Source organism: Enoplosus armatus, chromosome 8 (genome assembly GCF_043641665.1).
Source record: "Enoplosus armatus isolate fEnoArm2 chromosome 8, fEnoArm2.hap1, whole genome shotgun sequence".
NCBI lineage: Eukaryota > Metazoa > Chordata > Actinopteri > Centrarchiformes > Enoplosidae > Enoplosus > Enoplosus armatus.
Window position 1 is genome coordinate 23,108,911 of NC_092187.1, and position 26,684 is coordinate 23,135,594.

Below are 26,684 nucleotides of genomic sequence, written 5' to 3' on the forward strand. Positions count from 1 at the left end.
ATGCTGATTTGGCAGTTTTGTAGTATAATAAAAACCAACAAAAATATCTAAAATTAAGGAAAACGTGATCAATTTGACTGTTTAAAGCAGTATAACAACAGGATGGTATTTAGATCACGAGGTTAAAGTATCCTGATTTTTTTGGGGCCCTTCACCAAAGCATGTGCTTTAAAACACAATATGAACAGTCACCTAAATCTCTGTTAATATCACCTGACCCATTTTTGGGCTGCCCGTCTAATTATTCCTAATTATGTGCGGATTTACTCTGAAATTCAAGTTGCTGCTGCTGATTATCTGCCGTCAAATCCACATCATGGAAAAAGTGTTTTATTTAGGTCGAAGTTATATGAACTGAAAATGTACTGTAGTTAAATATGATGCTGTGATAAAATATTAAGTCTGAAATATTAAAGTGTAACGAGGAGCTGTTGGTTTCTGTGTCATTAGAACAATAGGTCACACAGTCTGCCTGTGTGTGCTTGGAGAGAAAAATGGGAGGAATGCAACGTTAATGAGGATTATTGAAGCACTTGTGACTCCCTAAATTCATCCGGCTTTGTCCTTCCACCCCCCGAGAACTATAAACTCACTTTGTTGAAAGATTTTGTCTCCATATCATATGCCAAACTGTGACACTGTTTAAACCTCTTTTAAAACAATGTCAGCATTCACAGCAAATCCTTTTCAAACCCGTTCCATCTGTCGTTGAACATGAACCCTTTAACTCCCTTCAGGCCTCAACATGTATGTACATAACCTTAATACTGTAAGCATACTGTAACATGCCACCTCAATACAGTAAAAAAAAAAGTACAGTAGTACAAAAAAGAAAGTAGGAGAGAGTGCAAAGTGCGAAATATACAAAATATAAACAATGTTAACGGATCATATGTTGCTCATAGAAGTGGCATATAGCTATGTACAGTACGTACAATATCAGATCTACTTGTACTTTTTCCTACTTTGGACTGCAACTGCTGCACATCAGTTTCCCTCGGTATAAATAAAGTTCTATCTTATCAAATTAACAAAGGAGGGCAAATGGAAGAAAAATAAAACCAAACCAAATTATAATACTATTATATATTGCTATGTAATAACCTACTAGCTAGCACGTAGACTCCTATAGGCCAGAGGAGGAGCATTTCACTGTACTTATACATGTGACAATAAACTTCAACTTCAACTTCAACTTGAGGTGAAACTTTGCAGTATTTCACAGGAAAAAGCAGTCTCTATGCAACGCTAAGCTAACCAGCTGCTGGCTGTGGCTTCATGTTTACTCTACAGACACGACAGTGGTATCAATCTTCTCATCTAACGCTCTGACCCTTTGGTCCCAGACCTGCTTAGAAGACTTCAGAGAATCTGATGGCACCTTTCTTCAGGTGGCAGGATCCGGCTGCAGCACGGAGAGAAGGCGGAAAGACCCAGAAGGCTCCTCATCTTGTTGTTCTTCTTCATTTCCTGACTGCAGGACAGGAAATAGGTTTAAAAAACTGGAATGATAAACCTATCTCTGCTTTCGTTTGTGGATTTTAGGAAACTCCTAAAATGATTGATAAGATTATGATTTTTAGCTCTTAAAACAACCAAAACAACATTAGTTTAGAACATCAGCTCCAGAGCAAGTGAAACACAGGTTAAAAGTGAGGGTATAAACAAAGGTTTGAGTGAAGTAAACGTGTAAAAACAAAAAATGTATAAGATATTATTGAGTTAAAAAGTTAAAAAATGTACATACCCTTAAATAGATATAACTGCACATAACAAAACATCAACAACAACTATACATGTATCTATTTTTACACTCATTTTACATATGATAAAACTCTTCTTACTTAACTCCTCACAAAAGTAAGGACAATTTGTGGATAAATCCTCATGTATTGCATCTGATGGCAACATGATGCCCAACTAGATATGTTTAGCACCTTGTTGCCTAGCAACAAGAATGTGAACCATCTCGCTGTCTCCATCGTTTCTCCTCCAAAGAAAAACACAGAAAGAAAAATCATGAAATCTAACGTAGCTATAAATACTTTATATACAGTATGTCCATACATGTCTAACATGGGCAACACCAAACAACAGTAAATAAAGTGGATAAACTATAGGCTACCCTGGCCAGCTGCAACAGTAAAATGCTGCTTGAACAGTATATAGTAACAGTATAATCATATATCAGTTACAGAGACTCAGTTAGAGAGATTTTTCTGCATATCAAGTACTTTTACTTTTGATACTTACTCCATTTCTGCTGATAATACTTCTGTGCTTTTACTTAAGTAGGATTTTGAATGAAGCGCTTTTTTACATTAGATTAGATCCAACTTATATATGTGAAAGCATATATAGTACAGGCATGTACACTAGTGTGGCAGTAGTAAGTAACTTGTAATAGAGTATTTTTGCATTGCTGTATTGGTACTCTTACTAATGATCTGAGTACTGAAAACCTATTTATCCACACGCCTGCAGTGTGTCCGTCTGTCCAGCAGGCGGCGCTGTGAAATAACAGCGTTATAGTGGAGGCGTTCTGAAGTAGAGCCGCTCCCGTGTGATTGGAGGAAGTAATACATCAACAAAGAAAGATGGCCGAAGTGATAGAACTGCAGAAACTGAAGGTAGGTAGTGCCTTAAATATGTATTTATTACATACATTAGGTGCGTTTATTAGTAAACATTATGTTGTAGCCGTTGTTAGTTTTTATATCAGCGAGTGGAGTTACGGATAACTGAAATGTTTAAAGGACAAAATGTCTCCGCCGGGTGTGAAGGCTAACAACCGGCGTGTGATCACGCTGTTCATTCAGAGGCGAAGCTAACCTAGCCAACCATACCGAGATAACGTTAACTTAAATACTTAACGTTAGGTTAACTGGCAGCTGGGAACGAGTTTAAATTAACAGATAAACGTGTAATGTTGAATTCAAACTATATACGTAGCTCCTGTTGTTAGATATAAAGTGTCCCGCCATCTCTGTCCCCGGTCTAACTAAAATGACGGCATTAGTAACCAGGTGTGTTTGACCTCCATCGAGCTTATAGTTAAAGTTAGCTAAACATTAGCCCGCCAAAACGCCGTCTGTTCCACGTTTGAGTTTCTAAGCTGTCCGGAAAACTGCACATCCTCTAACGTTACCTCAAAAGTATAGCAAGTGGTTATTAAACCGAATCACTTCCTGCTTTCGAGTCCATCAAAACATGTTTCAGTATTTCCCGCTGTGTCTTATAGCGTCGTTGTTTCTAAAGTCAAAAATGAACTTTAAACTCTCAACTTTTAAGCCAACATGGACGAGAAGTCCTTAAAATGCTCAGACAGAAAATTAACCAGCCACTATTTTAATATCATCTTTTAAGTCACATTTTCAAGCATAAATGCCAACATGACCAAGTTCCATCTGGTCAAATGTGATCCTCTTCTTTGAGTAATGTGATAGATAAGGGAATATCTTTGGGATTTGGACTGTTAGTCCAACAAAACAACATGAAGACGTCACATTGAGCTTTAGTTTTTTATTATTATTTAACAGTTTATAGACCAAATGATTAATTGTGGAATTAATCGGCACATTAAATGAGAATAATTGCTAGTTGCAGCCCTAAATTCTACGTCAGCATGGCGCAACTCCATCTGCTGAGGAGGATTGTGAGATACAATCGAAATCTCTTGTGGTGAGATTGTTGTTTGACAACACAAACATTTATTTTCTCATTTAGCTGTATCTCTCTGCAGATCATTTTGGCTGCCAACGCAATACACTGAAGGTGAACCGCATTTCAATTCTGGTGCTCAAAGCATTAAAGATAACATTTGAAAAAGTCAGCAACATTGCTTTCCAGAAATGTTGCTGACTTTTCCATTGTGTGCAGTTTTATTTGGGACTGCTTTGTACTAATGAAATTATCCCAATGAAGAGTGTTAAGAGAAAAGCAAGGTTGGTAAATGGTGCATTAAAAGTACTGTTTCTGTTTCTCTCACTGTTTTAGCTCGCTGAACTGAGGCAGGAGTGTGAGGCCCGAGGTCTGGACACCAAGGGAAACAAAGGAGAACTCATTGCCCGACTGCAAGCCTATCTGGAGGAGCACGGTGAGACAAAATACCCTTCACATGGTGACTCACTTTAGACATGGTAGAAATATGCAGATGGCTGGACTGTAATCATAAACACTAATGCCAAAATAATTCTTGTTATGGTCACATGTGGGCCTGATGAATTGTTTCTGCTGTGAGATGCTGTTAGCGCATGCTGTACAATGAGACTGTGTGTCCAGTTCATCTTTCATGCATTTCATATTGTGACTAAAACACTGATCTTTCCCTCTGGCCCCTTTTTCTTTCTGCTTTCTGTTGGTGGGAAATGTCTTTATCCCACAGAGGAAGATGTGGACGTTGACGATGTGCTGGCAGAGGATGCAGAGGTAACGTGATTGTTGATTTTTCACCATATGCACTCTTTCACTTCCACTCTCAGACCTCATCACACCATTTTGTGAAGTAATGATAAATGTTTCCATTTTCCTTTTTAGGACTTCACTAAAGTTGAGAGTGCCAACGATGTAAAAGACGACAAGGAGTCTACTGAGTGCGAAATGTACGTTTATTGTCATTTAGTCCACATACTTTTTTACAAACGACGCATTAATGCATTTTTTTAAATTTGGACAGAGCCAGGTTAGCCGTTTCCCCTTCTTTCTAATCTTTATGCTAAGCTAACCATCTCCCACCTCTATCTCCATCGAGGATTCACAGACATTGATCTTTCCATCTAACTCTCTGCAAGAAAGTGAATAAGCATATTTCCCAAAATGTCACACTATTCCTTTTAAGTTTGGGTTGTAAACTTATGACTACACTATAAGCAGTACTCTTGTATGTGTGTACATCATGGCTTCACATGTGAGGTGTTATTGGTCATCAGGTGTGGTGTAGATCACATAGTCAGCCCCAGATTGATAAATACGGGTTTATAATGGATCTTTAGTTTTCACCACTAAAGCATAATCAATCAATCATTGGTAATTCCACTTTTTGTTTTGTTTTCAGACCTACTGAAAAGAAGGTGGTGAAAATAACTCCTCCATCATCTGCCAGTGAAGTACGTATGACATGTTCGCATCCACCTTTGCAAATATTCATCAGCAGAACCAACATGCCTGCCAGCAGCATGTGTTCTGATTTTAAATGTGACCTTTTGTTGAGCAGAGACTACAGAAGAGAGCTGAACGTTTCAACTTGCCTGCATCAGCCGAAAGCAAAAAGGCCATCCGTGCAGCGAGGTAAGACTTTCCCAGGATTCTTCTGAGTGTAGTAGTTGTACCTTGTTACGTCTCACCCTTTGGCAGCCCTATGGGACTAACAAAACTCCACCACCAACCCAATAAACCACTCTGAGACACCTTTAAAACAACAAAAGCCGTGGGATTTATTACGTTAATACATACAAACAACCAAGACACTAAATAAAGACGACCAAAAGGCACGAAAGAAATCCCAGGCTGAGAGGCAGCAAGCCCAGCAGTCCTATGCCAGAAGCATCTCCCTTCTGATGCTGGTTAGGATCTTTTATGCACTTCCATCTCAGGCCAGGTGCACCTTGTTGAGGAGTTAGATGTAGCACCTGGGAAGAGCTAGAGAGCAGAAGGAAAACCGGGACAAACACAGGGAAACACATACAGCCGTAACATACCTCTAAGTGGTTTAGACAATATAATGCAGGAGGGAGAAAGCATTAAATGCTCACTAATATCACAAAAATATATAACCAAAATAACCAGAGGTTGTGCATAGATCCACATACCTGCAATCGTACAGAAACAAAGCATTCACAGGGTCTTTCTTGCATTTCAAATTCAAAATGCCTCACACAAGCCAACATGGTCTCATCAAAACACAGCAGCCCTGCCATTCCCCCCACAACTCTTCTTCAAATGAACACATTTATGTATGGAAATAATTAAAACTTTTAGCTCCAATTAGTAAAAATATCCCTACATTCATTTTTTACATTTCTTTAAAGTAATTAGCTTGACATATGTAGCAAAAACACAGAAAGTAAATCCACTCCTTCTCAGAGAAACGTCCAGAACAAAAAGAGGAAGTACAGATAACAGGAGTGCAACACATTCAGCTGGTAAAAGTGAACAAACTCTACACTTTTGTTAAAACGCACTCACTCACAAAAATATGTTGTTGACACTTTGGAAAGGATAGGAAAAATAGGGTGAACCTGTACCCTTCAAAATAAAAGTCTACACATTACTGCATTAGTAGTTACTTTAGTGAAAGTTCATACCCATGTTGAAATGATTGTGCTCCTTTTCTTCAGGTTTGGCTCCTCCACCGAGTCTTCAAGTCCCTCTCCAGGTCTGTAGTAACTCTTTGCTTTACTAAACTGACTTTATATTTTCTAACTGAAGCAAAAGTGGACTAGGTTTAAAGGGTTTCCTGTGATTTTGTGTGTGTTATTTTGTCCCAGGAATACATCACTCTTTGTCCGGGATTTCTCACCATAAATGAAATTTGATTTGAAACACTGAACTCTGGATAACAAATTATAAAATGAAGTTTATTATCATTTTCTTTCACAGTCATCAGATTCGGTGGTAGTAGAACAATTCCTGTTAACAGCACGCTATCTAAAGACAGGGCTTCGTTAAAGGTCTCACTTTTCCACCTGCTGTTTCTCACCCCACATTTTTCTTCCACTGTCTCCCAAACAGGTCTTGTTGCAAACAGCAAAGCTCCTGTAAGTGTCCGTCATTTCGTCGACACATTCCTTTGTTCTTCTGGTTAATGAGATGATGTTAATTGGGATGTTTTTGTGTCTCATTAAGGTCAACGTCGATCAGCTGAAGAAGAGAGCAGAAAGATTTGGCATGAACGTTTCGTCCGTTTCACAAAAGGTGAGTTTGTGTGGTTGAGTGGACGGTGTAACTACACTCGTTAAGTTGACAGATCGTTGTTCTGCCCCTTTAGGAGTCTAAACTTGAAATTAAATAAATACTGACATGTTTTTTTTTCCCAGATTGAGGAAGATGAAAAGCTGAAAAAGAGGAAGGAGAGGTTCGGGGCCTTAACAAGTGGAGGTGCAGTTGGTGCAGCCGATGTCGAGGTAGGGTTTTTTTCCCCCGTTCCTTGTATTTTTGTTGTTTGATTTGGTTATATTTGATCACAGTGCAGGAAAAGAGTTTATTAATCTCGATGTTTTCCATCTCTTTTTCTACAGGCAAAGAAAATGAAGCGTGCTGAAAGATTTGGAAATGTGTGACTGTTTTAGAGCCTGGTTTTTTTTTTTTTGTAAAGCATTTCCATCACTGCACAACAGAGATCCCCAAAGGATTCCTGTAAATCAAAAGTAAAATTAAATACGAAGATAAATAAATGGGTGAGTTAGTCAGTGGATAATGTAAATTAGAGCACTGTTTTCTCAGTCCTGGGAGGCCTTCAAGCATGTTATTTTTCATTTCCCTCAGTCTTTATATAGAAATTAGAGGTGTGTTTATACAATGCATGGGCAATATTAGCTCCTGTGTAACAGCTAACAAATCTTTGCTTGATAAAAGTTGTCTTACATCTAAATTAAAACATTTTGATGCTTTTTAGATTGTTACAGTTGTGGCGAGCAGATCAGAAATCAGTGGTTACTTGTTGGTTAGGGATGAGAATAGAAACCAAAAACAAACTGTACAACTCTTACATTATGCAGGAACTAACATTAACCCGTCATCTCAAAATGTCCTTCTCATTATAGTTGCAACAAGGAAAATGGGAAAGTTTGGCAGTGGAAATGGAAAAAGTGAAATACATTTGTACAACAAAAATATCAACATTTTGGTCGTCAAAATTTCTGTTAATGGGAAGTAAAACAATAAAAAAATTTCTAATAATCCATTTTAACTCACTTGTTTGTATTAACTGTGTGTATTTAATTGTACTTTTGATTGCTCAGATAGCCTGTTATTTTCTTTTTGGGATTCCACTGGTACACTGCTTCAGTTATCTGTCCATTTTATAACGTTTTGTGATTTAAAATAAATTGTTTTCAATTTTTGATATCTGCTTTGTTTGATTCTTTATTTATTCATACATTTATATTTATCTGTATATCTTTGTTTTACCCACTTGGAGTTTTCTACAGAGAGTCACTGACCTGACTTGCTCATGAGAGTGGAGATTTTTCTAAGTTAATATGATTCATTATTTACTTGCAATCGGAGTAATAATTTTTTTATGTATTATTGTCTTCAGTACTACGACTGTCACATATGTAATCGCTTTGATATCGTAGACATTGATGCCTACTTTCAGGGTAATCATTCATAACATTTGGGAGTGGTTGTATAATTGTTTTTTAGTAGTTTTATATATTATAAGTGAAAAAACAACAATGTGTCAGAAAAGAGACAAATCAACAATGCTGCATTATCAAAAGAATAATGCATTTAATAAATTAAGTATTTCTGTGGCGCCTCACTGAGGTGCAGACTTGAGTTTCTTTAGACTTGACTGAACCAAAAACATTCAAGTTATCAAGTTTTGACCAGATGAAATCCTGAAAGACTTGCAAGTGACTTACAGTTTGTTTATGAAGACTTGATGCCTCTGTCACTAATGGATTCATGCAGATCTTCAGATTCTCTCAAAGTTGTTTCAGTACGACAAAGAAGGAGCAAAAGACATGAAAGCTTATTATAATATTTACCAAATAAAACAACATGAAGTCAGAGTTTATTAACTCAGTAGGTTGTCTAGTAGGAGAGTAAAGTCGTCTTTTCTTCTTTTTGTGACTTTTCTTGTATTAAATTGTGAAACATGATGAATGTAATCACAATCACCAGAGAATTATGGAGGAGAAAGAAAAGAAAATAACACTAAAGGGTTCAGATAAACAATGTAAGTATATTCTTAGAGGGTTGCGTACCTGCTGCATAGTTTGAATGTACTGTTGCATTCAGTAAGTATTTTAAATAAGTTATGTTACTTTTTATAAGTTCATAAAAAGATTGATTATATAATACCGTTTTTGTTTTATATTGCAAATATCATAAAAAGCAAAGAGCATCTTAATACAGTAATGAAAAGATATATCCGGAGAAACCTCTCCAAAAAACTATTTTTGCTGGAGTAGTTTGAAACAGACATCACTGGATTTGACAAGGCCTAAACTTTTTTTCCACTGGATATTTGAAGCAAATCTTCCCCGATAAAGGATCATATGGGAAAATGACAGAAAAGAGGGATCTGATCCCTACAGGCTGGTAGAGTCAATTTAAAGCATATTTTCCATATATTATTTATCTTATATTATAGTAACATATTATTTTAGTATCATTATTCTTGTACTGTTTCTATGTTTGAATAACCTTACATTTGCACTACCTCCATTAGCACATTATCATGGTGACAACTCTCTGTAAATCTCATCTAGGTTGTTTTGGTGACATCTGCTGGTCATTAATGGAATTACACCGACGTTACTACCCGGTGTGACGTATGTTCCTGTGACGCGCAGAAATTTTAAACTATCGTCCTTCTCAGTGATGGCGGCTTCGTTTCGTTCTCTCCCTGCAAGCTGTAATAACAAATGGTACTACACCCGACAACAGATCGACAACAGCCCATCTCGGCGAGCTGGACTTGATCCTGACAAGGAACTGTCCTACAGACAACAGGCAGCGAACCTGCTCCAGGACATGGGACAGCGGCTCAATGTGTATCTTTTGTCGAGGGACGGCTTGCGCCTCACCTAGCCAACATTAGCTTGTTAGTTAGCGAAGTTTAGCTTCTCATGAAGCCGGTCGGACCGAGAGCATAGCTGGTGTTTGTTATTGTGTTTTGTTCGAAGGCCTTTGGATTGTTTTTATGTTTCTCGTCTGTTTCAGGTGGTGGTTTGTGGTTTTACCATGTCAGCGTTAGCAAGCTAACGTTATCTGAGAGCGGCGTAGTAAGCTAAACCGGGGCCATGAAGGCCTGTGTGGTCGGCGGGCCTTCAGGACGTTAGCATTAGCATTGCTTCTTACTGTACATGTTAGTGAGGAAAACATGTAGAGTGGAACAGCGTTCTTTAGAAACAATGTGTTTTAGTGTGTTTTTGAGTAAGCATTTTACATGTTTTGTCCTTAGAGTCAACCATTTATATGTGTTATTTGAAAATAACTTCTTCCGGCTAACCGCTGACTGATGTGTGTAGCTAGCTGGGGTTTCAACTTTGTTGTTCTGCCACTGATGCGATGTTAGGCTGATGTGATATGAATCATTAGCCAAAGTTATGTTATTTCACGTGTAGACCATTGACCCCAGTCATATTCACGATACACAATTAATGCAAGTGTTTTGATCTGTTATTACTGTTACTGCTGCATTTTCCTTAACTACCATGTATCAGGTCCCAACTTACAATTAATACAGCCATAGTGTACATGCATCGATTCTACATGGTCCAGTCATTCACCAGATTTCACAGAAATGTAAGTATTGTTTGTCATGCTAACCTCAAGTCCCTAATGCAACTACACGTTCTTATGTCAGTCAACTCATGAACTTATTTCTGTTTACCCTCACCAGGTTATTTCTCCTGCCGCACTCTTCCTCGCTGCAAAGGTTGAGGAGCAGCCCCGAAAGCTGGAACACGTTATCAAGGTGGCCCATGCATGCCTCAATCCTCAGGATCCTTCACCAGATGTACGCAGTGATGTAAGTGTTGGGCTGTAGTGAAAATCGCCTGCAACTGTGCTTCGTCTCCTCCTGTATTTACCTGATGGGGTGGTGATTTCATCTCCACAGTAATACGGGTTAAAGGGAATGTATTTCATCGGTGGAATTTGTAAAGATTGATATTCTGTGATTAATTCTACTGATTATTTTGTGTTCGTTCATAAGCAACAGTTTGGATATAAACCTTCGTTTGTGGCAGCAATTTGACTTAAATTAAGGGAGACTCACCTTTTTAAGCTACTAAATGTTTTGTTTTTTGACTTTGTGACACTCACCATCACAATTTCCTTCCCATCGACTGGATGATTTTCAAAATAGCAGCCTCATTGCTGATGCTTTTCGATGTAATGTATCTTGGGATAAAGTTAACAGCCATCTGTTAATTCTTTATTCTTGCTTTTCACATTGTATTTTAACTGTGTACAATTACGTGACAGTGTTTTGAGCTGTTGCTATCTCTAAGGTTGAGGCTGCTTAAAACATAGCGCAAAAGACAAATTGCATCCCAGTGTCTGTGTAGGTCTTCAGTCGTCCAGGTAATGTGATGTCTATGTGGCTTTAATCGTCTCACTACTTATCTGTGAGGCTCCTTCAACTCTCCATGAAAGGTGGGTTTATTATGTTTGACAACGGATAGAGGCCTCCCAGTGAGTAACGTGCCTGTCCTCTCAACCTCAGGCCTACCTGCAACAAGCCCAAGACCTGGTCATTCTTGAGAGCATAATACTCCAGACCTTGGGTAAGTTGGGAAAGAAGATCTGGGTCCCTTGATTTCCCTCCAGAAACACATGTGAATATAAAAATAGTGCTAACCTGTTTTACTTTTGTCCACAGAAAGCCCATAAGCAGTTAGCAGCACTGGAAAGAGACATTCACGCTTCATTTTTAGCAGCTCTTCGCCATTGTTTCCTTTTTCTGTTTCTGTGATGTCCATAACTTTTTACATTTCTGTCTTTTTTTTACTGTCTACGTATTTTTAAGCCATTTGTTTGAGGACTATGTGAGGAATTGCTGCATTATTCTGAACATTGGCTTTTAGCATGTCGAGCTTGGAAGTAGGCAGTTGAAGAAGATGACATTGGCTTTAATTGAAAACCCCAAATTGTGTTGTGCAACGAAGCAAGAGTTGGGAAATTACTTATAATTTAATGTTTTTCACGTTCATCTGTTGATGTTTTCACATTGTCCAGGATGTTATTGGAAGACCTCATGCAAAGTGATATTCCACATTATTTTCTGCAACACTTAGTTTGGTATAACAGTAATCATTTTCTGGTTTTCAGGGACTAAATCTTTACTGCTGAATGGGAAATAATCTGTGTCATGGAAATTGGATTGAATTATATGTGGTGCATATATTAGTTTGACATCTGAATTTCATTTATCAAGCCTTGTGTCTTTTTCTCCCTTTTTATTACAGCTTTTGAAATCACCATTGACCATCCGCATACTCATGTTGTCAAGTGCACTCAGCTCGTAAGAGGTGAGCATTGACTCTTAAATTTTGTGAAATTCTCTTTGGGTATTTCAGCATGATTGTAAATTTGCCCGTTAAATTGTTACTTAGCAGGTTTTAAGTGTGTTTTTTTGTTCTATTGTTGTTCCAGCGAGTAAGGATCTGGCTCAAACGTCATACTTTATGGCCACCAACAGGTATATTATACCCACAGTTCACTGTACAACATAAGCCATTGTGTATAATCCTCAAACTCAATATACTGAATGTCTGTTCTTTCTCCTCCTGTTTCTGTTTTTTTGTTGCCTTCCGGGACGTATCCTGCCACATAGTCTGCACTTGACCACGTTCTGCCTGCAGTATAGCCCGCCCGTTGTGGCCTGTGTGTGCATCCATCTTGCCTGCAAATGGTCCAACTGGGAGATCCCTGTCTCTACAGACGGCAAACACTGGTGGGAGTATGTTGATCCCACAGTTACCCTCGAGCTGCTGGATGGTATGTGCTGTCAATGACCTCGTAATTCAATCCATTCCAAGTACAAGCAGGAAAAAAAGTGTTTGAAAGGGACCTACAAGTTACAGATGAAGCTGATAAATGCTGAGGATTCTGAGGGCTCTTGAACTTTCTCCAGCTGATCTTGTCTTCACTCACTTCTTCATAACTTCTTTCAGAGCTCACACACGAGTTCCTGCAGATTCTGGAGAAAACACCCAGCCGGTTGAAACGGATTCGCAACTGGAAGGTACAGATTGCTCCTTTGTGACCTACGGGGTACAACCAAGACATCCTGCATTGTGCTTTTGTTGTTGACTGGCTTTTCTTTGATTGTCTGTTTTCTTGGCTCCCAGGCTGGAGGTCAGACACCAAAAGCCAAGCCAAAGGTCCAAGAGGAGGGTGACCAGAGGGACACCATGATGAGCATGATCTCTATGGCCTCCTCAGAAAGCACTGTGGCGGGCCTGATGAGTCTCTCAGCTCCACCTTCTGCGTCTTCTTCCTCATCCATGGGAGACAAGGACAGTGGTGCATCTGGCAGCGCTCAGACTTGGAGTGGGAAGGGTCAGGCTGGATCTGAGCAGCAGCAGCCCAACAACGAGGTTCACGCCCCAGCTAAGGTGTCACTGAGTGAGTACCGGGCCAAGAACGCAGACGTCCTGGCCGCCCAGAAGAGGAAGCTGGAGAACATGGAGGCCAGCGTGAAGAGGGAATATGCCAACGCTGCCCAGGCTCTCATTGGTCAGCAGCAGAGGAAGGAGAAGCAGCAGCATCATCACCAGCAGTCCAGCTCCTCCTCCTCTGACATGTCCAACCCGTCACCAATTATTCTGAAAATCCCCCTGGAGAAGGAGAGGCATGACAGGAGCTCTCTGAAAATGCGTTTGCCCCTAGCTGGGGGAGGAGGCAGCGGACACAGCAGCAGCGCCCGCGGTCAGGAACAGGACATCAAAGTCAGAATACGAGTGCCTGAAAAGCAAAGGGGGAGTTCAGGAGAGGAGGGCAAGAGCAGGGACAAGCACAGGGAACGGTCTAACCACCACCACCATCATCACCACCACCATCACCATTCCTCCTCTAGCGGTGCCTCACTCTCCTCTTCACACAAACATTCATCTAGTTCCGGTGGGGCAGTAGGAAGCAGCAAAAAAGTACCCAGCGACTCCTCTAGAACAAGCTCCTCGTCCTCCTCTGCCTCACGTAAGAGGACACACTCCCAAGATCCCACAGCAGGCTCTCACGCTGCCTCTAAAGTCAGCAAGTCCTCTAGGAATCTCTACCAGCTACCGTCCCTGTCTTCCTCCTCTGGTCAAACTCTGGGGCAAGGTCCTGACATTCTCCCCGCACTGGGCCTTCCCCACCACCAAGGGAGCTATTCGCACTCCAAAGGCGACAAGACGGACACTAATGGGCACGGTGCAACAGGAGGAGCCCAGTCGAACGAGTACCAGGACACTTTTGAAATGCTAAACTCACTTCTGAGCGCACAGGGGGTCCAGCCGGCCCAGCCATCCATGTTTGACTACAGATCCCAGTATGGGGAGTACCGGTACAGCGGTGGCTCCAGAGGGAACAATGCTAGACCCCCACCCCTGCCTTCAGAACCACCTCCCCCACTGCCGCCGTTACCCAAATGAGTTCCTGATCAGGAGACGTATTGTGTACATTGTACTTGACATCACAAACATCCATCTTGTTACATAAAGTATTGTTTTTTTTTGTTTTTTTTTTAACTCACTCAACTTTTTTTTTATATGCGTCAGTGTGACAGCAGCGAAATGTACTGGTGAGATAAATGAGTTTTCAACCTTTTTTCTTTTTACAGTTCACTTGTGGGGCAATAATGAGAGGCTTTAAAAGCTTGCAAAATGTGAGGAAAAAAAATTACAAGAAAGTGTAGATAACATTTTTTCTCTTCTTTTTAACTCAAGTGAAATGTGATGATGGGACCTGGTATTTTTACTGTCACTGTTTTTGGAGCAAGTCATTGTCTTGAAATCATGAGGAAACTAAAAGATTTCCATCACATACCTGTTAGGTCTTCTTACGATTGTCTTTTTATAATGTTTTTATAGTATGTTATTTATTAATTGAATGCTTTTTAAAAAATACATAGTCCCCTTTTCTACCTTTTTTAAGGTTTTCCTTAATGTTTGTTTTGGGCAGAGGGATATTTCTTCATCAAGACTGTACAGGCTAGTTTGAGAGTGCATGTCTCCAAAGCCATCTTTTCAATATTTTTGTCTTTTTTTTTTTTTTTTCTTTTTTTTTAACACCATAACCTAAAAAAAAATTGCCCCACCCGTGGTGTTTAGCTATTTTATTTCCTGCATTATTTGGTAAACTTGTACAAAGATTGTAAAATGTTTAAAACATACATGAAATATTTTTTACATTTTGTTATGAAAAGTTGCAAAAAAAAAAAGGTTGTAAATTAAGGAAGCTCGTACTTTTTGTTTTTAGATTTTGAGTGTTGCAGTCATTGTTTTAAATGGTTGTAAAATATTCACATTCAGTTGTCTAATGACTACACTAATGGACAAAGTTCATACCAAGGATATACATGTTTATCTAAGAGTTCAAACATATCTACCCGGTATGGTCACAATGAAGGAATTGCCAACAAAAAATCCCTCTAGAGAATAAATGTGAGATTTTAATGCTGATATGTTACTGTCACCAGTTTATTCAGAGTCATTAAGGGTGATCACAGCTAAATACACAGACAGAAATAGGCAGCATATATGGATATACTACATTTTAAGCGACATTGACATCAGCAGCTCCCACTGTCTGATAAGTCACCCTGAAACTGTGCTGGAAAAAAACATGTTTTTCTGCTGGTGCTCACTTTGTGGTGACCATATCGAGCACCATATACAATAAAGTAAAAATACACAATATCAAAGAGTAATCAAATGCCATCTTTCTGTCTTTATGGTCGTCTTTCATTCATGCATTTCCTTTTGGGGATGTTTTTAAATGTGTAAACCCCCAGTGTACACTTGTCAATTCATGCTGGTCTGAGATTTAATCATGTTAAAGTTGTCTTTTGACTCCATACCTTCTAACTAAATTGGTGGATTTTCAGCTTCAGATTGTTGTTTATAATCCATCCACAAGCCATGATTTATCAGAAATGTTTGCACGTGTTCTTTAGTTCTGTAAATCATACACTGCAAGCAGGTTATCCACATACCTCCACTACAGGGTCATGAGCATGACGTATAATACTGTCTAATTAATTTGAATTAATGATGAATTTGTGTTGGAGCAAAATAGTGTAAGAGGTGCCGTTTGTTGGTAAGAGAATCGGGTATCATCTGTACATTTAATTAATACTAAGCTTTATATGGTTTTGATTGTATAGTATTACTGTTCTTTACCTGCTTTCTTTTATCAGTTTCTAATCAAAAACTCATTTGTTTTAGGCAGTTCACAGTAATGCAGTACTACAAATCAGCCATACAGTTGTAAAATATTTTTGTTCCCTTGATTTTATGGAAGATGAGCTGAAAGAGTTCAGCTCCTTGCTCAGGCAGCAGAGGTTTTATTAGTTATTCAACTCTTGGTTGTAACAGGGAAACAGTAAATGCACTGAATATTTATCTCAGTAGGTTTGCCTACAATGCAATTTGACAAAGTGTTACATGTATAATGGTTAGACTAATAGATGTCCAATATATCATTGCCATTTTTCAAAATTGTTTTATTCGATCTGGACAAATCTTCCAATAAAAAGTATTAACTTTATGCTGTGAGAAAGCCAGACAAAAGGACACACATTTCAAAACAAACCCATATGTGAGAAAAAAGGAAGACACTCATGCAACCTAACAATGCAAAATCATATAGCTACAATAAGTTTCATGTTTTTTCACGTCTTGGTGTTTTCAGTGACACTCAGGTCTGGAAATGAAACGTTTTGGGATTTTTTGTTTTCAGTTAAAAGGTTATATGTGAACACTGTTCTTTTTGATATAATGTGGTTGCTTTATTATCAATTAAAGTCAATAAATATTTTAAGAAAACGCTCATTGCATTACATGTTTATATGTATAAAACGTTACTGCTGCAATATTGTGGGTGTAAAAGAAAATTGTAAGTTTGGTGCCCCACTTTGATTGGCATCTAGATTGGCCAATGAAATACCTTGAACTTTGGCCAATCATAGCTCGGAGTGGGAGGACTCAGTTTGTGACTGCAGTGGCTGTGGTAGTTATTGGAGAATGCAGGAAAACCGACGTAGTGTGCCTCGGGAGCTAGACTTGATTGGACGACAGAGAGAAAGGTAAGCAGTTATAAACAAAAAAATGAGGATTATGTTCATCTTCTGGCGTCGAGGAATTTCGATGATATCGAGAAAGACGACCGTCTGTTGCCATCGGCCAGCAAAATCATCTTCTTAGCCGCAAATTTTGAAAAGTAGCGGTTGGCTAGCATTAGCAACTGCTAAGCAAAGATGGCGACTGCGTAACTGAAAGAGTGACGCAGTAAAGAGAGGCGGGCTAAAGCTCGGTGTGGCGCCTGGTTAGATTTGAGCAAGACGGAGAAATGTACTTCTGCTTGATTTATATCTGCAATAAAAGCATTTTCTCCTTTACATGAGTAAGTCTTTAAGTGTTTTTATATTTATGACTGTTGTGTATGTACATTATGTATATTAACTTATACCAAAGTTTATCAGTGTCGAATCTGACAAGCCACCTGACCTGCCGCCGCCTTCATTAACGTTATTTGATAAGAATAACATTACCTTTAATTCATATTCGATCAACTGTTGTAAACACAATGCTCATCAATGTAAATTCATATAGTTCTGTTTGTATCCTGCTTGTATAAAATTAGTACACTTAAACATTTCTGACCTTAGGACCCAATTCATGATTAAATGGCTAAATGAGCCACGCGGACCTGTAACGTTAAAGCCCCGGCTTAAAGCATCGTCCGCAGTGGCATTTCTTTGTGATCTTCACAGATTTAGCCCAAGTTTTATTTGCAATATATAGTTCGTGTACCTCTAGCCTCCACATTGCATTACTCTATTAATCCTATTATCTATAAAATTCCAGAAAATAACACAAAAATGTCCCTTGTATTTTCTCAGAGCCCAAGGATGACATTTTCAAATGTCTTATTTTGTCTGATCAATAGTACAAAACCCAAAGATTTTCACTTTAATATCATTAATACCATGGATATCAAAGATTAGGCAACAAATCCTCACATTTGAGAAGCTGAATCATGGAAATGTTTTCATTGATTGGCATGATTTTCAGAATACTTTTTGATTCATTGGCTACTCATTAGTCTTCTTGTAGTTAGTGCAGCCCTAACCTCCATATTCCACATCTTGATTAATTGTGTTGTCTATAAAATGTCAAAAGAAAATACAACAGACATTTTATATTATTTTCTAAGTCTTGTTTTGTCCACCTAACGTTTCAAAACCAAAAGAGATTCAGTTTACTGTCATAAGACAGATAAAAAGTAAAGTTCTTAAAGTAAATCAAATTGTTAACCAATGATCAAAATAGACAATTGGATTATTGTTCTGTCAGTGGACTTATCATTTAATGGATCAATTGTTTCAGCTCTGATTATTTTGCAGACTTGCAATGAACAGGATACGAATCCACGTTTTGCCTTCGAGTCGGAACCGGGTGGCCCAGGCACCTCGTCCTCAGGAGCCCCAGGCCTGCTCCTTCACCCAGAGACCATGCTCTCAGCCCCGTCTGGACGGCCTGGAGTTCTGCATCAAACACATTTTGGAGGACAAGAATGCCCCGTACAAACAGTGCAGCTACGTCTCTGCCAAGAATGGCAAGCGCTGCCCCAATGCTTCACCAAAGGTCGAGAGGAAAGATGGGTGGGTGGACAGTCTGCGTTTAATGATCTTTTAGCCACGGTTAGAAACAAGTTGGACCTCAGCTTTATGACCTGTCTCAGTTTGGGAGGTCAATCCCAGGCAAACATTAGACACAAACGCAAGACACCTATTAAGAAATCCAAGCAGCTTTCTGACATCTCTTCTCCAATGACTCTCTCTGTTCTTTAGAGTGACATTCTGTGCTGAGCATGCTCGCAGGAATGCCATGGCTCTCCGAGCTCAGATGAGAAAGCCGTCTTGCAGTCCATCCCCAGAGACACTGTTGACTCAACTTAGTGGATACAACCGTGCAGAGACACACAGCGTCGACGGAGGCCGTTCTGAAGCTAGCCGTATTCTAGGTAAGTGGTCTTGTTCAGACTGGGAAATACTTGGTCAACTGTAGACACCTACATTGCAGTTAATCGCATGTGCATTGACTGTTCTTCTGTTGTATAGTAGGGGTGATTTCTCATGCAGTTTATTTTAAAATGTATGAACATGATTTTAATGTTTAACTACACCCCCTCTGGACAGATGAGGACAGTCTGAGTGAGGAGGAGCAGGCTCCCTTGGTACTAGACCAAACATGGAGAGGAGACCCTGACAGTGATGCTGACAGCGTTGACAGTGATCATGAGGATCCTCTGAAGTAAGTTGAATTATCTGACCATTCCAAGTTTTAAATCTAAACTTGCATTGTCATTTCATCGGATTTAGGCTGTTGTATGAATCTTACTTTTTGGATACTGACATGAAAGCATGTGAAAGCATTTCTCTTTTGCTGTGTGAGGTTTAATCCGCAGTTTTATGTTGTCCAAAGGCACATGTGTTTTATCATTTGCTGTTGGTATAAAACTGCAAAATGATCAGAACTGTTGATTTCATGTATACTAATTACAAAAAAAAGTATACCCTACATATAGCACATACTGTATACAGTTATGTTGTAAGATGTCTTCATTTGGCCTTAATTCATGATTGTGTAGTCAGACTAGTTGGAGCTTGTTTGAAGAGTTGAATAGAGCTGTGACACAGCACTTTTCCTTGTGATTTTTAAGGTGAATGTATTTGTTTATTTACTGTGCAAATCGCAGACATGCAGGAGTGTACACAGCAGAGGAGGTGGCACTCATCACTCGAGAAAAACTCATCAGGCTCCAGTCCCTCTACATCGACCAGTTCAAACGCCTGCAGCACTTGCTTAAGGAGAAAAAGCGTCGATACCTGCACAACCGCAAAGTGGAGCACGAAACTCTAGGTAAATTTACAACTAATTGGCTACTAACTAAACATGTTTTGCTTTGTTTACTTAGCTGTTCGACAGTTCTTTTTGGGGACATCATCCCCACACCCTTTCATGTCACAAGGCCCCACAGCCGTCAGCAATATCTGTATTTGTTTGTTATCAGGGAGCAGTCTGCTGACCGGGCCTGAAGGTCTGTCCATGAAGGAGAGGGAGAACCTGAAGAAGCTCAAAGCTCTGCGCCGATACCGTCGTCGGTACGGTGTGGAAGCCCTGCTGCACCGGCAGCTGAGGGAGAGGAGGCAGGCTGTGACAGAAGGAGCTCCTCAGGTGTGACCCCATCACAGTATAAAGTAGTAAAACTAGTAAGCGTTTAAGACTTTAAACTAATGTTAACAGTTAAAACAGTCTCACTTTCTCCGTGTGGTATCAAGTCATAATATCCATGTCTGAAACTTCTGAGGCCACCCCAGTGTGCACAGAGTTTTTGTGGTTTTAAACTCCAGAGCAGTTTGTCTTCCCAGAAACAATTTCCCAGTTTTGAACAGTTTTCACTGGAACAACATTGTTACTGAAGAAATACAGTAGTCCCTATGAAAATAGCACAGGGGTCAGCAATTAGGTTCAGCCATGGGCTTTTTTCCAGTATTGTTCATGGGGGGGGGGTCCAATGTTTTACAGGCATGTTGGAAACAGGCACACCTGTTCTCAATATGTTATGTCTTTATATGAATAATAATTTAATATAATTAATGTAAGAATAAATTGATTTCATAGAACAGTTTGCTTTAGAATGGTGTCCAACAGCGTTATTCTACCCATAATGGTTGGAGAGTAGAATGGCAAAAAATATATCCTATTCTGTGTTTCACTACCAGACTAGAGAAAGATGGTAAAAAGTCTGATGACATGAAAATCATGTAAACGTTTTGACGGAAACTGTAAAAGTGAGAAGTTTAGCTTTCGTTTGCCTAGCACTGCTCTATGTATTAACCACATTCACTAAGGCACTCTTTCTGGAAAGAGATGATGTAGATTGCAGTAGTGTCCTCAAGATTGTTGATTACTGCAGTGAAATGGGGGATAATACATACTTTTGGCTTTGAGATTATGCTCAACATATTTGAGTGCAGGAGAATGGAATTAAGATTTGAAAACCCCATCACATGAAGCACTTCGGGCAGACACTCAAAAGAAACCCAGAGTATTTCATTTTTATAGGCCTTTTCATCTGACAATTTTATGGCATCCAGGAATGATAATGTTCTTATGGATGATTATAGTTGTGAAGAAAATACTGTTTATAGTATACTGTGTATAGTTTATATTTTTTTGCCCCAGTTTACTGTTTTGACCTTATCTAACACTTGTTTTCTGTTGTAGCCACACACAAGAACAGTGTGTGAGCAATGCATCTCCTTTGTGGAGGGAACCCGATGTACCAACCCCTGCCTGCCTATGACCCGTCACTGTGTCTCACGTATCCTCAATGATGTTTTCAGCATGTGTGTAACCACAATAATATGGTCTGTTTCCATACAAGAAACCACAGATGGGGTTTCCTGTATTCATTGAAAGAAGATATTGGCTGAGGTCCTCTGTTCATTTTAACTGTCCTTCATCTTTCTCTTTGAGTCATCTTCACCATGGCCTCGATCAAGACCAGCAGCTTGCAGTAGCTGTTGGTTTCAAAGGGAGCCTACATTAACTCCTTCCTGTGGTCTGTTGATTTTTCCCAGAGTTACAAAGGGGCTAATCTATTCAGTTGGAAGGAACAAAATCCCTTCCCAACCTGCCCTCATTTAGGGTTGTCTCGTGCTTTTCATATTTTTCATTCAACAGGATTTACACTGTAGTCCCTGTATCGGCTAAGAACAACAAAATAGTTTTATTGCAAGTACTGGACTTTGTGTTCTTCTAATTGCCATTTTAGTTGGACGGTGATTAAACAGTGTCCTAACACCAGTGATGCATTGTGAGCAAGCTGTTCAAACCCTGCAAAGTATTAATGCCCAGACAGTCACTAACTCGTTGTACAAAACCACTCAGGCATATCCTTAATACAATCAAGCCTCTTGCAACTTCCCAATAAGTAGCCTTATGTTGAGAAATAATTACAACATTATTTTCATAGGAATAATTGTAACACTTGCAATAATACTAATTTGGCAACTTGTGAGGCTAAAGTTTTAATCACAGTGTCCACAGGTCAGCATTTGGTATTACTTTTTAAGACGGGAGCTGTTTTCTTTATCTGTTTGATTCTTGTGGTCCTTGTTTGTGTTTGTGTGTGGACATCATGTGTCACTGTCCTTGACAACCAGACACTCAGACATCTACCAGGACAGCAATCAGGTGCTTTTCAAAATGTGTCCAGGCCTGAAAGATGTCCCATGTGACCGAACCGTGCACATGGGTCAATCTGATGATCCTCGCTGTCCGCTTCACCTCACCCTGCCTCCCCCCATGTACCAGCCTGAGCAGGAACCTCCACCACAGGAGCAGCTCACCACTGCAAGCAGAGACATGTATCTGAGCGCAGCAGAGCTTCAGCCCACAGAGAGCCTTCCCCTAGAGTTCAGTGATGTACGTAGAAATGATGTTCCCCTACCACTCTCCTCTAATGTATATGCATTGTAAAAAATGTCAAGTTCCACACTTACTGTTAGATAATCAATTGCTGGTGTTTTAGGGTGCTTTCACAACTACTGTAACTTATTTGGTGCGGTTCAAACTAACTCTGGTGCGTATGCCTGTGTGGTTCGTTCCGGTCCGAGTTGGTAAACTTGTTACGTTTTCCCGTTGGTTCGGTTTATTTTACGAATACGTTACTAAAAGCTGACTGACAGGGTTCACTCCACTCAATGGTTAGACGTGTCTGGGGCAGGAGCAAGAAAGTAAACACAGAAAAGGGTCCTGAAGATGGTCCCGTCTTCCCAAATATGAAGAAAGCAATGTATTTCATTGCTAGTCCAGGTCAGACCTCCATTCATTCTCCAGCTAAATGCTAGCATCTGTTGATTTTGCTCATCTGCATCAAACGGCACCTGCCTCCGGGAGCTGTTAAGTTTAAACTTTCACAGTACATCTTGTAGTTGAGTTGGATCACATTCCCACCAAAAACAAACCACTCCGTTCGTGACCAGACTGAGACCACTTCCTGGTGCGGTTGTTTTGGTCCACACTCGAGTACGATTGATCTATTGATCTTGACGATTCAGATCTGGCCAAACTAATCGAACAAAAAAACCCAGAGTCTGATTCAACCGGACTAAACAACAGAGGTTTGAGAACACCCCAGCCCTGGTGCGGACTAAATAACCGGACAGAGACCGCTTGAAAAGGAGGATCTCTGTCCGCTGTGTGGTAGTTAATATGTAATTATTAGCATGAATTCAAAAGCTAAACTACTATTAAATTCATCTGCTGATTGTGAATTGTCAAGAGTGATCTATATATTTATGCAATATCCTTTGGTAATCATGGTAAAAGGAGAGTGCTGCACTGATGATGCAGGATGAAGATCACAAAAACTGTCCTATCCATGAATTACTGTCATTTAATATGGCTGAAAGTCAGTGTGAACACAAACCAGGTCAGAACTAAAAAAAAAAATGTATCTATTCATCACTTGGTCTGGACCAAATGAACAGAACTTCAGGTGTGAGAACACCTTGAAATACAACGACAAGTGTAGTGACTATTTGTAACTCTTAAAAAGCCACTCAGGAGCTGCTACTGTGAGATTTACTTGAGATGCGTCCTTCCAGTAAATGTCCAGTTTGTAGAAAATCAAAAGTTGAAAAGCACGGTCAAAAGCTGGATGCTTCTCTCACATACAGAGTAGCACCGCCTGAAGCTGATCGCATTGAACTCCTTAAGTAAATCTACATCAGTTATTCCAAAACAAGAACACTCCGCCTGCTGGTCGGAGCTCTTAACATAAATATAAACACATAACTGCAAATGGTTCCTACGAGTTTTATGTGAAGATTTAGATTTCATAAATATCCCCTGTTATACAGGACCTGGATGTGGAAGGGGATGGTATGCAGGGTCCTCCGTCCCCCCTACAGTTTGACACGGCCCTGGCTCTGGAGGACCAGACCATCAGAGCCATCGCTGAGGCCCCCATGGACATCCTGACTGGAGAAGACCCAGACCAGGTTGACCTGGACGCCTCAGGACAGGAGCTCTCAGAAAGAGATGTGGATGCCATCATGGACGACCAGGTTAACTCTCATTTAGGGGCTTTGTCATCTTGATTCTTTCTTTTGAATGATGGAGCCAATACACTGCAACAACAACAATCCTACAATTTCATTGTATGTCACACTGCGAGATGGGTCTAATAAAGTCTTGGTCACAATCTGTGTCAGTATGATATCAATTTTAAGGCTTGTCAGATTGTGAGATGATTGACTGGTGAATCATAGCGCTATGATGGAAATGGGGAAAAAAAAGATGTAACTTAGAGGATGGGTTCACATTTTTTTCAAGGCTGTCTTAAAACCATGCTCGCATGCTCATATGTATATTGAAACAGTTTTGTTCCTCCTGTTCATACTGGCTGTTAAGAGATCCTCTGCTAACAGTGCTTCCAGTCTAAATGATGGGGGACAAAATCCAGTCCTTGTTCTTTTATCTAAAGTTGACATGAGGCTTTAGCACTCTGACTACATCAAATCACGTTGATATCTTCCAAAGTCAGTCTTTGTAGTACGAAGGTCCTCCTTTGTGTGACTGTCCCTCTGAGCTCAGCAGTGAAACACAAAGAGGGGCTTTCATGCTAAAAAGACAGTAACTTTGGAAGAGATAACCACTTGATCTGTATGACTCAGACTGCTGGAGCCTCAAATAAACTTTGGAATATATGTTTTGCACAGAACGAGGACTGTGGGTTTTTGTTCCACATCTGTTACTTTGGAAGCTGTAAGGAAGTGATCTCTGAACATGAGGAATTATTGGTGCAAAGCAAAAGCTCCTCCCATGTTCGTATGGCACCAGACTATTATTTTAGACAGATTTGGAAAAACTGTGAATGATGACATCCATCTGCGCCACTCATGTTTTGAAAAACTAGCAAAACTTATAAACCAGCTGGCATTTCTGTGCATTTTTAGCTGGTCGTGTCCCGGTAAAAGAGGGTAAAGGCAATTTAGCAAGTGAGTTTGAGGTAAATGGTTCAGTGGGTTTCCTGTTTGCTCAGGGGTTTGAGACGCTGACCATGAACTGCCCTCAGTATAAGGGCACAAAATGGGCAAAAAAATGCTTTTTACTGCTAGCGTTAAGTTAGCTGGAGTCATTTCAGAATCAATTTTATTTACATTATTAAAAAAATGTGGAAATTACAGTGCTCCCATCCTAATCAACATTAATGATCAAAAACTAAACTACTGTATTCAATAATTAAACTATTAAAAACTCAAATAGAACCGTTCAAACAACAACAACGTAAGAGATTATCAAAGTCCTCAGTACATATTTCCGGTTGTGCTGTCACATCCCCTGTTGGATATAAGAGAATACCATTTAGTGTGTGTGAGACTGCTGGTTCTGTTTGTTCAATCCAGACGGACTCTCGGAGACCTCTCTGCTCAGCCGTCTCTGTCCTCAGAACCAGCAGCAAGAACTGTCTTCACCAGGCTGACTGACAGCAGACATTTACTGGACAAAAATAGTTTTTGCGCAGGCTCTGCAGGAAGAGATCGGCGTTGTTTGATTCATTGATGTTATTCCTCTGCCTACAGTGAGGGTTAAGGGTTAGGGTCCTGGTCTTTGTTGGTACAGAACAAGATGATGAGAAATCAAGACACACCTGCAGGCAGACTATCAGAAACCAGGATACTGTTAAGGTCATACATACAGGGATATGAGTAATCAGGTTTTTTTATTTATTAGTTTTCCTAAGTGATCCAGGACCCCTGTTTTTGATTGATGAACAAAGATTTCACCACGTTTCTCTCAACCATCGCCACTGAAGCAAGTCAACAAAGACAGCAATACATTCTTGTACTGTATGAGTCATGTGTTCGACGCTAACATGTAGGAATTTCAGCCACAGCAGAACACAACTCATCAAAGCATTCTTTGGCTGAACATTACACCTGTTCAGCCAAAGCAACAGAGCTCCTGTACCTTTACCTGCAGCAAATCTTCTCTAACTTCCTTGTTCTTCCACCTAGGTGGTGTCAGAGGTTGTAGGAGGCGAAGAAGACGCCACTGATAATTCACTGAGAGACCCGGCTACAGTTGATGCTCCCAGATGAACAACCTCTGCGGCATCATGCAAAGAACATGTGTCACTCCCACAAAGAGTGACGCTGAGTTGACTTTACGCTGGAGGTCACATTCAGAACTTCACAGGCCATTTCCAGTATTAGACTATACATTCATTGATTGTACTTCTGTTTGTCATGTGGGTGTATTTATTTGGTTAAATTGCCTTAAAAGTATACCTAGTCAGTTGCTCAATAGTTTGCATCACTTTGTCTGTTAAATAAAAAAAAAGGGCCCCTCTTGTCTCATCCACAAATAAACTATTTTGTGATACTTTTGTTGAACTTTTGTTAATGATATCCAGATCTGAACAGATTTATGATCAGTGCAGAAGAAACATATTTTAAGGCACAGAGAAAAACCCCACTATATAGAGGCAGCTTTTTAAGTATATGGTGAAGTTATGTTTGGCAGCATGGGACAGCCTCTGAGAGAGAGAGAGAGAGAGAGAGAGAGGAAAAAAATTGGGGCGGGTAATGCAATTTCATGCAATGACATCACTTTTCCTCAACCCAAAACACTAAACGCCGAGCGGAGAAAGAAAGCGGCTGCCGCTGCAGGGAGAGGACGACACCGCTAACAAAATGAGCACAAGCTAGAGACATTTGTAAAGAA

General features: G+C 39.9%; 3 protein-coding genes and 1 non-coding gene across 5 annotated transcripts; all 4 read left to right on the plus strand.

Moving 5' to 3' along the window:
• Nucleotides 1–2,592: 2,592 nt before the first annotated feature.
• On the plus strand, nt 2,593–8,062 carry sarnp (SAP domain containing ribonucleoprotein). Its single transcript, XM_070910441.1, has 11 exons — nt 2,593–2,630; nt 3,997–4,096; nt 4,385–4,428; nt 4,537–4,601; nt 5,054–5,105; nt 5,213–5,286; nt 6,336–6,373; nt 6,730–6,755; nt 6,844–6,912; nt 7,035–7,121; nt 7,236–8,062. The coding sequence occupies exons 1-11, from the start codon at nt 2,598–2,600 to the stop codon at nt 7,275–7,277; spliced, it is 630 nt and encodes a 209-aa protein (XP_070766542.1). The 5' UTR covers nt 2,593–2,597; the 3' UTR covers nt 7,278–8,062.
• Nucleotides 8,063–9,549: 1,487 nt separating this feature from the next.
• ccnt1 (cyclin T1) lies at nt 9,550–14,340 on the plus strand. Its single transcript, XM_070910718.1, has 9 exons — nt 9,550–9,722; nt 10,395–10,476; nt 10,574–10,702; nt 11,402–11,462; nt 12,144–12,206; nt 12,331–12,376; nt 12,512–12,675; nt 12,852–12,922; nt 13,029–14,340. Exons 1-9 carry the CDS (start codon nt 9,550–9,552, stop codon nt 14,310–14,312), a joined length of 2,073 nt encoding a protein of 690 aa, XP_070766819.1. The 3' UTR covers nt 14,313–14,340.
• Nucleotides 14,341–16,909: 2,569 nt separating this feature from the next.
• On the plus strand, nt 16,910–26,313 carry kansl2 (KAT8 regulatory NSL complex subunit 2). Of its 2 annotated transcripts, none has more exons than XM_070910323.1 (10): nt 16,910–16,966; nt 18,270–18,544; nt 18,734–18,906; nt 19,082–19,196; nt 19,642–19,805; nt 19,957–20,120; nt 21,174–21,270; nt 22,123–22,376; nt 23,816–24,022; nt 25,976–26,313. In XM_070910323.1, the coding sequence occupies exons 2-10, from the start codon at nt 18,294–18,296 to the stop codon at nt 26,057–26,059; spliced, it is 1,509 nt and encodes a 502-aa protein (XP_070766424.1). In that variant the 5' UTR covers nt 16,910–16,966; nt 18,270–18,293; the 3' UTR covers nt 26,060–26,313. The 2 variants fall into 2 exon arrangements, with proteins under 2 accessions (XP_070766424.1, XP_070766423.1); XM_070910322.1 differs by having other exon boundaries at nt 16,913–16,966; nt 18,287–18,544.
• LOC139289597 (small nucleolar RNA SNORA2/SNORA34 family) lies at nt 21,437–21,570 on the plus strand. The gene has a single exon (XR_011597466.1). It is a non-coding gene; the product is annotated as a small nucleolar RNA SNORA2/SNORA34 family (small nucleolar RNA).
• Nucleotides 26,314–26,684: the final 371 nt, after the last annotated feature.

Bases quoted from the DNA above. Each gene is read 5' to 3' on its own strand.
- ccnt1 (XM_070910718.1), top strand. From the start codon at position 9,550: ATGGCGGCTTCGTTTCGTTCTCTCCCTGCAAGCTGTAATAACAAATGG. The intron at 12,377-12,511 runs GTATATTATACC...CCTGCCACATAG, and splicing joins TACTTTATGGCCACCAACAG to TCTGCACTTGACCACGTTCT. The intron at 12,676-12,851 runs GTATGTGCTGTC...AACTTCTTTCAG, and splicing joins TACCCTCGAGCTGCTGGATG to AGCTCACACACGAGTTCCTG.
- sarnp (XM_070910441.1), top strand. From the start codon at position 2,598: ATGGCCGAAGTGATAGAACTGCAGAAACTGAAG. The intron at 4,602-5,053 runs GTACGTTTATTG...TTTTGTTTTCAG, and splicing joins GAGTCTACTGAGTGCGAAAT to ACCTACTGAAAAGAAGGTGG. The intron at 7,122-7,235 runs GTAGGGTTTTTT...CTTTTTCTACAG, and splicing joins TTGGTGCAGCCGATGTCGAG to GCAAAGAAAATGAAGCGTGC.
- kansl2 (XM_070910323.1), top strand. From the start codon at position 18,294: ATGAACAGGATACGAATCCACGTTTTGCCTTCGAGTCGGAACCGGGTG. The intron at 21,271-22,122 runs GTATCCTCAATG...CCAGACACTCAG, and splicing joins GACCCGTCACTGTGTCTCAC to ACATCTACCAGGACAGCAAT. The intron at 22,377-23,815 runs GTACGTAGAAAT...CCTGTTATACAG, and splicing joins TTCCCCTAGAGTTCAGTGAT to GACCTGGATGTGGAAGGGGA.